The 10,763-nt window shown below is 37.8% G+C and overlaps 1 protein-coding gene across 1 annotated transcript; it reads left to right on the forward strand.

Annotated features, from left to right (window-relative positions):
- The first annotated feature begins 3,484 nt into the window (after window positions 1–3,484).
- On the forward strand, window positions 3,485–8,603 carry LOC310727430 (multiple inositol polyphosphate phosphatase 1-like). The gene is made up of 5 exons (XM_083543902.1): window positions 3,485–4,101; window positions 4,626–4,820; window positions 5,136–5,233; window positions 5,773–5,903; window positions 7,885–8,603. The coding sequence occupies exons 1-5, from the start codon at window positions 3,525–3,527 to the stop codon at window positions 8,240–8,242; spliced, it is 1,359 nt and encodes a 452-aa protein (XP_083400028.1). The 5' UTR covers window positions 3,485–3,524; the 3' UTR covers window positions 8,243–8,603.
- The last annotated feature ends 2,160 nt before the right edge of the window (window positions 8,604–10,763 follow it).

Below are 10,763 nucleotides of genomic sequence, written 5' to 3' on the forward strand. Positions count from 1 at the left end.
TCTTCCTTTACAGCATTTGCTCACACACACTTAAGACTTTTGCACAGTTTTGGGTGTGTAATGTGTGTAGTGTGTAATGTGTGTATTGTGTAATGTGTGTATTGTGTGTATTGTGTGTAATGTGTGTAGTGTGTAATGTGTGTATTGTGTGTATTGTGTGTAATGTGTGTAGTGTGTGTATTGTGTGTATTGTGTGTATTGTGTGTAATGTGTGTATTGTGTGTATTGTGTGTAATGTGTGTATTGTGTGTATTGTGTGTAATGTGTGTATTGTGTGTATTGTGTGTAATGTGCGTATTGTGCGTATTGTGCGTAATGTGCGTATTGTGCGTAATGTGCGTATTGTGTCTATTGTGTGTAATGTGTGTATTGTGTGTAATGTGTGTATTGTGTGTATTGTGTGTATTGTGTGTAATGTGTGTAATGTGTGTATTGTGTGTAATGTGTGTATTGTGTGTAATGTGTGTATTGTGTGTATTGTGTGTATTGTGTGTAATGTGTGTATTGTGTGTAATGTGTGTAATGTGTGTAATGTGTGTATTGTGTGTAATGTGTGTAATGTGTGTAATGTGTGTATTGTGTGTATTGTGTGTAATGTGTGTATTGTGTGTATTGTGTGTATTGTGTGTATTGTGTGTATTGTGTGTAATGTGTGTATTGTGTGTATTGTGTGTAATGTGTGTATTGTGTGTAATGTGTGTAATGTGTGTAATGTGTGTATTGTGTGTAATGTGTGTAATGTGTGTAATGTGTGTAATGTGTGTATTGTGTGTAATGTGTGTATTGTGTGTATTGTGTGTATTGTGGGTAATGTGTGTATTGTGTGTAATGTGTGTAATGTGTGTATTGTGTGTAATGTGCGTATTGTGCGTATTGTGCGTAATGTGCGTATTGTGCGTAATGTGCGTATTGTGTCTATTGTGTGTAATGTGTGTATTGTGTGTAATGTGTGTATTGTGTGTAATGTGTGTAATGTGTGTATTGTGTGTAATGTGTGTATTGTGTGTAATGTGTGTATTGTGTGTATTGTGTGTATTGTGTGTAATGTGTGTATTGTGTGTAATGTGTGTAATGTGTGTATTGTGTGTAATGTGTGTAATGTGTGTATTGTGTGTAATGTGTGTAATGTGTGTAATGTGTGTAATGTGTGTATTGTGTGTAATGTGTGTATTGTGTGTATTGTGTGTATTGTGTGTATTGTGTGTAATGTGTGTATTGTGTGTATTGTGTGTAATGTGTGTAATGTGTGTATTGTGTGTAATGTGTGTAATGTGTGTAATGTGTGTATTGTGTGTAATGTGTGTATTGTGTGTATTGTGTGTATTGTGGGTAATGTGTGTATTGTGTGTAATGTGTGTAATGTGTGTATTGTGTGTAATGTGTGTAATGTGTGTAATGTGTGTAATGTGTGTATTGTGTGTACATTTTGCTCTATTCTGTAGAATAAACTGGTTTTTCCAGTGACACCAGAAAACAAAACCAAGAAAGAAAGAGAGAAAGAAAGAAAGAGAGAAAGAAAGAAAGAAAGAAAGAAAGAAAGAAAGAAAGAAAGAAAGAAAGAAAGAAGGGAAGAAAGAAAGAAAGAAAGAAAGAAAGAAAGAAAGAGAGAAAGAAAGAAAGAGAGAAAGAAAGAAAGAAAGAAAGAAAGAAAGAAAGAAAGAAAGAAAGAAAGAAAGAAAGAAAGAAAGAAGGGAAGAAAGAAAGAAAGAAAGAAAGAAAGAAAGAAAGAAAGAAAATGTTCAGAAACCAGATTTTCAATGTTTTTAAGGATTTTGTTGGATTTTATTCGATTAAGAAATGTATTAATTTATTACAAACAAAACCACGAATATATTTTAATGCAAAAAAAAAACTGCCACAATGAAACAAAACATTTTAATTACACATCTAACAACTAATTCTAATTTACTAATATTATTGTTAAAAATAAAAACGAATAGTACTAATATTACTAGATTTATTAATATATCATTAAAAAAATTATTTATAAATTACTTGTAAAAAATTATTTATTTCAGAGTATAAAACATTAATTTAGTATTATTTATTAAAAGCAATCTTTCTATACAGCATTTGTTCACACACACTTAAAACCTTTGCACAGTATCGGGTGTGTATTGTGTGTATTGTGTGTATTGTGTGTATTGTGTGTAATGTGTGTATTGTGTGTATTGTGTGTACATTTTGCTCTATTCTGTAGAATAAACTGGTTTTTCCAGTGACACCAGAACACAAAACCAAGAAAGAAAGAAAGAAAGAAAGAAAGAAAGAAAGAAAGAAAGAAAGAAAGAAAGAAAGAAAGAAAGAAAGAAAGAAAGAAAGAAAGACGATGGAGTGAAATTCATAGACAGAGCGAGCGAGTGTTGCTGGGAGAGATGGAGAGATGGCGTAAATATATGGAAATGTTGATATTTAAAAAAACAGAATGAGTGAGAGAATATAAAGAAAGAAGGAAACAGATTCATATCAATGAGATCAGAAACTTATTAAACACGAGCATTAAACAGAATGAAGCAGGAGTTATTAAAGACTGTGTTTTTTCTAAATGAATGTTTTATACTCTGAAATTAAATTTTTTACAAGTAATTTATTAATTAATTTTTCAAGGATATATTAATAAATCTAGTAATATTAGTACTATTCGTTTTTTTATTTTTAACAATAATATTAGTAAATTAGAATTAGTTGTTAGATGTGTAATTAAAATGTTTTGTTTCATTGTGGCAGTTTTTTTTTTGCATTAAAATATATTCGTGGTTTTGTTTGTAATAAATTAATACATTTCTTAATCAAATAAAATCCAACAAAATCCTTAAAAACATTGAAAGAAATCTTGTTTCTAAACATTTATAAGCACAAAGCGCCCCCTATCGGTTTTACACCGTACTAAACTTGACTCACGCTCACATTTGTCTCATCCATAAACTGTGCAGCGGACAGTAGTTAGGGGCCTTGCTCAGGGGCCCGTGAGTGGGAGCTTTACTGTACTGTATACATAGTCCTTTAAATACCGTATATCCATATAGTTATATTTTATCTTTGATTAAATGATTGTCGTGTATTATATTACACCGCTACACTGCAGTCACTTATTTATATTAATAATGTAATTATTAATAATTTATATTTATAGTATATTTTGTGCTACTTAAAGTGTAGAACATAATAATCATATTACTCTAACATCAGTAATTCTTCTGTAATACTTACAGAACAATAACATCTATCTATTCTATCTATAACATCTAAATTCCAGCCAGTGGCTGGTTACAAGTAGTGAATGAGAGCGAAGGTGGGCGGGGCTTGTGCAAAAGGATTTTTTCGATTGAAACTGATAGCCACGTGACCTGATTTCATTTGATCCTTTGAGTTGGAAAAGTGCGATTAGATTGGCCGCTCATGATGAAAAAGGGGGGTGGGGTTTGTACCACTAACCAATCACAGTGTGAGGAGGCAGGGCTTGGTGTTGAGACTGAACCTGAGCAGGAACAGAGGATTCAGTTGAGTGACATTTCAGCATTACTATGGGTTCACTGTGTTTATTTTTCATTCTGATTCACCTACACTGCGCTTCTGTCGCACTTTCCACATCATGGTGCAACGTGACGTCGCCGCTCGGACCCGTTCCCGCCAACGCGCTCTATTTCAACACCAAAAGCCGTTATGAAGAAGTGAACCCTTATCTCATATCCAATATCTCGGCCATCAACGATTCCTGGGTGAAGCCTCCATCTCCAGAGTGCAAAGCCGTCCATCTGAGCGTCATCGCCCGACACGGAACACGGTACCCCACCTCAGGGAACATCAAGAAGATGATCCAGTTTTCCAAGCTGGTGAAGAGCCAAGCTGACCTGAGCTGCGTCAGGGAGCTCGAGACCTGGAAGATGTGGTACAAGGAGGACATGGATGGGCGTCTGGTGGAGAAAGGACGTTCAGATCACAGACACTTGGCTCAGAGGCTGGTCAAATCGTTTCCAACACTGATCACGAAGGAAAACCTGGAAACCAGACGGGTGAAGTTCATCACCAGTTCTAAGCACAGATGTATCAACAGCACGCTGGCTTTCAAACACGGAGTCGTGGAGGCTCTTGGAGTTCCAGGTGATGTTTATTAAACATTATTTCCCTCTGCCCTGCCCCCTGCCTTCTAAACAGGACAGGATTTTAAGTCAACATGAGTTTGCACACTTGCTGCCCTTCTGCCCTGCCTTTGAGTGTGTGTATGTGTATGTGTGTGTGTGTGTGTGTGTGTGTGTGTGTGTGTGTGTGTGTGTGTGTGTTTAAAGTTGAGGGTCTAAGTTGAAAGTGCAACACAAACATGTTTACTGTGACTTGTGTGCACAGTTCACTGGTGTGTGGGGAGGTGGTAGCTCAGTGGTTAAGGCATTGGGCTTTGGATCAGAAGATCACAGGTTCAAATCCCACCGCTACCACTGCTGGGACACATCGATGCCACGCCTCCTCTCGAAGACTGACACAAATAGGACATGCCTCCTTCTCTCACATCTAATGTCCATGCCTCCTTTTTCAAAACTAACCTATAGAGGCCACGCCTCTTTCACTGAGAATTCCAGACACACACATACAGACCACACCTCCTCACTCAGGTCTTCATATCTGTGTAGGTATGGATTTGCAGCACACCGTTAACGACGAGTTGATGCGTTTTTTCGATCGATGTCAGCGTTTGGTGGAGACGGTGGAGAAAAACAAAGACGCCGTGAAGGAGGTGACCCTTTTCAACAACGGCCCAGAGATGAAGAGAGTGCAGGAGAAACTCGCCGACCGATTACAGCTCCCGTACATCAACGTCACTTCAGGCTAGTGAGAACGTTTTAATCCCAAATTTTACTTTTATACAGTTTATACTATTATTTATACTATTATACAGTATAACATGGACGCAACATTATCTACAAACTAGCCAGCTAACCAGCTAAACGAGTTAGCATATTGAGCATTAGAGTTCTCGCTGTGGCTAAGTGAAAGAGAGAGTAAAATCATGCTAACGTTAAGTAAAGAAAGGTTATTCTGAGCTCCACACTACCACCATCATGCTTCACAGCAGAGTTGTGGTGTGTCATGTGATCCATTTAGTGATCAGCTGATCAATTTATGGAGGATTTCTGTTCCAGACTCGGTGGAGACGGCGTTTTATATGTGTGCATACGAGTTCACCATCCGTGGCGTGAATTCGCCCTGGTGCCGTTTACTGGACGATGCCGACGCTCGGGTACGAACACCGCGACGCACAAACACTACAGCGGGAAGGTTTTATTGTGAATATTTTCTATTCCATATTTCAGACTGAATTATGTTAATAATTTCAATTATAATGTAATTTTATTATTATTGATTTTTTTCCCCAGAACGTTTTTTGACACATTTTTTTTCTTTATTTGAAAGTAAAGTTTCTACATATTTTGAAATAAATAAAATAGAGTTTATTATAACAATATTTTTTATACATATATATGTATTTTTATATTTTATTTTCATATTAATTTATATTTTATTTGTGTTTGTTGTTGTTTGATTTAATATTCAATTGAAATAATTTATTAATTAATTGTGTTTTGTTGTTTATTCACATACGTTGTATTTGTTATGAATTTGTTTGTAAGATTCCAGTATTCAGTTAAAATTTGTTGAAATGTACTGATTAATGTGTATGAAATGATTTGGTTTTATTTGGAGGGATGTTAGTGGCTGTAATGTGAGGTTGTGTAAGCGACTTTGTGTTGTTTTTGCGTATTGTTTGTTGGTAAACAGGTGCTGGAGTACTCTGGGGATCTGAAGCAGTTTTGGAAACGTGGTTTTGGTCACGAGATTAACAGTAAATCGAGCTGCGTTCTCTTCCACGACTTGTTCAACCGCCTTGACGCGGTCGCCCGCAACGTCACGTAAACAAGCTTAGATTTATTATCAATCATCATCATCATCAACAACAACAACAACAACAACAACAACAACAACAACAATATTAATAACAATAATAATAATAACAATAATAATAATAACAACAATATTAATAATAACGACGACAATAATAATAACAACAATAATAATAATAACGACGACAATAATAATAACACAATAATAATAACAACAATAACAATAACAATAACAATAATAATAATAATAATAATAATAACAATAATAATACATTGATGGATTTGGCAGCACTGTGTTTTACAGTGAAATCATTATGTTATAAATAAATAACAGTTTTAATAAAAATTTGAGTTTGGCATGAAAATAGAAAATAAATATTATAAAAAGAAATACAACGATTTTAAGAGCAATTTCAATATAATTTTATGTAATAAATTATTAATATAAATACAAATAATTTTTAGACTGACAGATAAAATGACTGACTGACAGACTGATTCACACAATAAATGAAGGACTGATTGACTGATTGGTTCATTAATTGGTAAATTGATTGATTGATTGATTGATTGATTAATTGATTGGTTGGTTGGTTGACTAACAGACTGGATAGATAGATAGATAGATAGATAGATAGATAGATAGATAGATAGATAGATAGATAGATAGATAGATAGATAGATAGATAGATAGATAGATAGATAGATAGTCAAGTCAAGTCAAGTCAAGTTTATTTGTATAGCGCTTTTCACAACAGACATTGTCTCAAAGCAGCTTTACAGAAAACAACAGTGAAGGTGAATGGTGTGCGTTTGTCCCTGATGAGCAGCCGTGGCGACAGTGGCAAGGAAAAACTCCCTTAGATGATATGAGGAAGAAACCTTGAGAGGAACCAGACTCAAAGGGGAACCCATCCTCATATGGGTGACATCAAGAGTTTGGTCATAAATCTTTCAACAATACAGAACAATTTGTGATCATCATAGATCCAGCATCAGCTTCTCCATGCCAGGGCCTTTAAACACTCGGCATCTACTTCTCCATGATCATCCATAGGTCCATAATCTATAGATAGATAGATAGATAGATAGATAGATAGATAGATAGATAGATAGATAGATAGATAGATAGATAGATAGATAGATAGATAGATAGATAGATAGATAGATAGATAGATAGATAGATAGATAGATAGATAGATATCTCACCATGCCGTTGCGGTGGTGACAGTAGCAGAGCACGGGGAATCTACCACCCTGACGGAACCGGGCCGCCTTCACCAGAACCTCGTCATCCACCGAGCTCGGGACGATCACGGCGCTCGGGTACGAGGGACACACCGAGAAATCCTGGTTTACTCTGCTCAGCCTCCACCTGTCCCACTGTTCAGGAATCACATGGAGAAATAAAGGTTTTTGATTGATTCAGTCACTGCATGGTTACATCCTTCAAAACGACTGCTTCAGCATGTTTAATCCAGCTTCTACTGAGAAGTGATGTGGAAGTGAAAAAGCATCATGGAACAAAAGTGTGGAGAAAGAGATGAAGTAAAAAACAGAAATAGGACCAGCCGAGAAGAAAACAAAACAGCCTTATCAGCTCGAAAAGTAGAAACGGAAACGTCACACGCTATTCATGATCACCTTCCTGTTCTGACACCAGGTCCAACAATCTATCATTAGATAGATAGATAGATAGATAGATAGATAGATAGATAGATAGATAGATAGATAGATAGATAGATAGATAGATAGATAGATAGATAGATAGATAGATAGATAGATAGATAGATAGATAGATAGATAGATAGATCGATTATTTGATTGATTCGTTGACTGACTGACTGACTGACAGGAATAAACACATATAAACGTACTGAATTAGTTACATATGTACTTAATAAGTTAGTTAATTAATTATTGCATTATTTTTTATTTGTGTGTGTGTGTGTGTGTGTGTGTGTGTGTGTGTGTGTGTGTGCGTGTGTAGGTCTGGTGGGTATGTCTCGGATGTGGTGATGGTGCAGGTGGGCCATGCTGAGACGTTACTGCCCCTGCTCACACTGCTGGACTTGTTTAAAGACAATGTTCCTTTAAACTCCACCAACTTCTCCTCTCATCGGTCCCGAGCGTTCCGCAGCGGTGTGATTGTACCGTACGCCGCCAACCTGGTGATGGCGCTGTTCAACTGCCCCGACGGTATACGGGTGCAAGCGAGGCTCAACGAACATCCTTTAAGCCTGCCGGGCCTCAACGACCTTTCACCTCTGTACCAGGATTTGAAGAAACGATACGAGCAGCTGCTGCAGGGATGCGACCAGAACACTGTGTGCAAGATGAACAGCTAGGAGAAAACTCGTACATTTTATCTGTTTATAGTTACATCTGCTTACCTACAGCAACTGTAAACCCTCGTTCCCTCACCAGAATCTCATTATTCTCTTTCTCGGACACTGAGACTCCTTCCAATAATGTTACATAAACATCTCCTTACAGAAGAAAATCAACTGCACATCTTACTACACTGTTAGCAAGCTGTTGCTATGAAAAGCATAGCATTAATATAAACCTGCACTATCGTCAGAGATGCTGTAACAGAAAATTAATTAACATCTTCTGACCAATCAGAGCGCAGAATTCAGCAGCGCTACTGTGATGTAGTAACATTTTAGTCTTTAATATTAAACACAGACAAATAAAAATTATAAATTTGTGGAGTGTGGATTTATTTAATTATCTTACACACACATACACACACACACACACACACACACACCAGTCTAAAGTGCTATTACATCTGTATTATACAAATTAAATACTGTGCTGTACTCGGATTGTGTGTCTTTCGCTCTCTCTCTCTCTCTCTCTCTCTCTCTCTCACACACACACACACACACACACACACACACACACACACACACACACACACACACACACAGATCACACCTGACTCAGGCATGATGCAAGACTCTGAAACCTGCTGTTATTAAAGGAGCAGTGCTGCTAATAATACACAATAAAAATCACAAGATTTTTAATAATTATAAATATAATATAAAACTAAATTCTTATGAACAATATGTTTGTATGTATTATATACATACATTTGTATCTGTTTTAAATGTACCTTAAATTATTATTTTGAAAGTTTTTAAAACTCTAATCAACATGGACAAATATGGATGTTTCATGCAAATATATTTTATTATTAGTCAAGTTCAAGTTTATTTCTATTGCGCTTTTCACAACAGACATTGTCTCAAAGCAGCTTTACAGAATTTAACAGTGAAGCTGAATGGTGTGTGTTTATCCCTGATGATCACCATAGACACGGTGGTGAAGGAAAAACTCAAACCTTAAATGTTATGAGAAAGAAACCTTGAGAGGAACCAGACTCAAAAGCAGAACCTCATCCTCATTTGGGTGACATCAAGAATGTGATTATAGTCTTTAAACACTACAGAACACTGGAAAATGAGAACTAACATGAGCACTGGAGTGTGTGATTATGAGTGATGATCTTTCTACAGTCTTATACAGTCATTTGTGGTTATAAAACTAGGAGCTACTGAGCAACTCATAAAATAGCTCAACATTTGCAATCATTACAGATCCAACACCAGCTTCTCCATGCCAGAGCCTTTAAACACTCCAGGAGGTCCAGTGTCCAAACTCCACATGAAGTGGGATCCATGTGCCACTGGTATGTTTCTAGATGGTTCGGGATGTTTGGGGGCATCTTCCTCATCAAACCCTCATCGCCTTTGGGATTGCGCTATAGACCTGATGTCATGTGCCAAGTTGCCAAAGGGTCGAGTCTACCCACTGTTCAACTCAGAGCGCACAGCTATGGAGACATACAGTATATGCAAGAAGCCTTAAAACAGGGTTTACCACCCCATCTTCTCCAGCAGCTTCCAGCTTCTTCTTTGTGGAGAAGGAGGACGGCAGTCTCTGGACGTGTATAGATTATCAAAATCTCAACTCCCAAATAATACAACTCCCTTACCCACTCCCGCTGGTCCTGGCTGCTGTAGAAGACCTCCATGGAGCCTGATTCTTTACCAAGCTAGACCGCCGGAATGCTTACAACTTGGTGCTTATATGCAAGGGCAATGAATGGAAGTCTAATGGAAAATCGGGGTCATGTCACACAAGTCCTGGAATGATTATGAGTGCACCACCTTTACTTGAAGCTGGAGAAGTGCGAGTTCCACCAATCCAATGTACAGTTCCTGGGGTACGGCATCAGACCTTTAATGGTACAAATGGGCCAGGGGAAGGTCAAGGCAGTTCTGGACTGGCCTCGTCCGGGTTCCACGAATGAGTTTCAACGCTTTCTGGGATTCTCTATTGGAGGTTTATTAGTAATTTTAGTTTGGTCACTGCCTCGCTCATCCCGCTCCTGCAGGAAAAGGCCAAAATCATTGTCTGGAACCAGGAGGCCGAGGAGGCCTTCATAGAGCTTAAACGGAGGTTCAGTACCACCCCTCTCCGACACCCGAATCCCCAATTTCCATTCATAGTGGATGTGGACGCCTCCTCAACTGGCCGTAGGGGCCGCCCTTTTCCAACATATATAGGTAACCCTCCACGCCTGCAACCCTGTGCATTCTTCTCGAAGAAACTCTATCCCGCCTCCATTTACGGTGATCACCGATCACAGGAGCCTCCAATACCTTCGGGAAGCAAGACGCCTTAACCCCTATCAGGCCAGATGGGCTTTATTTTTCACCCACTTTTACTACACTATCACCTATCATTCCACCCAACCTCACCCTCAGTCCTATTGTGTGGAATTCAGATGAGGAATTTTGAACAGCAACCCATGTGGAACCTGCCCCACCAGAATGCCCTGGAGGACATTTG

This window comes from Silurus aristotelis (genome assembly GCF_946808225.1).
Source record: "Silurus aristotelis genome assembly, chromosome: 6".
Classification (NCBI taxonomy): domain Eukaryota; kingdom Metazoa; phylum Chordata; class Actinopteri; order Siluriformes; family Siluridae; genus Silurus; species Silurus aristotelis.

Bases quoted from the DNA above. Each gene is read 5' to 3' on its own strand.
- LOC310727430 (XM_083543902.1), top strand. From the start codon at position 3,525: ATGGGTTCACTGTGTTTATTTTTCATTCTGATTCACCTACACTGCGCT. The intron at 4,821-5,135 runs GCTAGTGAGAAC...TTTCTGTTCCAG, and splicing joins GTACATCAACGTCACTTCAG to ACTCGGTGGAGACGGCGTTT. The intron at 5,904-7,884 runs GTAAACAAGCTT...GTGCGTGTGTAG, and splicing joins GCGGTCGCCCGCAACGTCAC to GTCTGGTGGGTATGTCTCGG.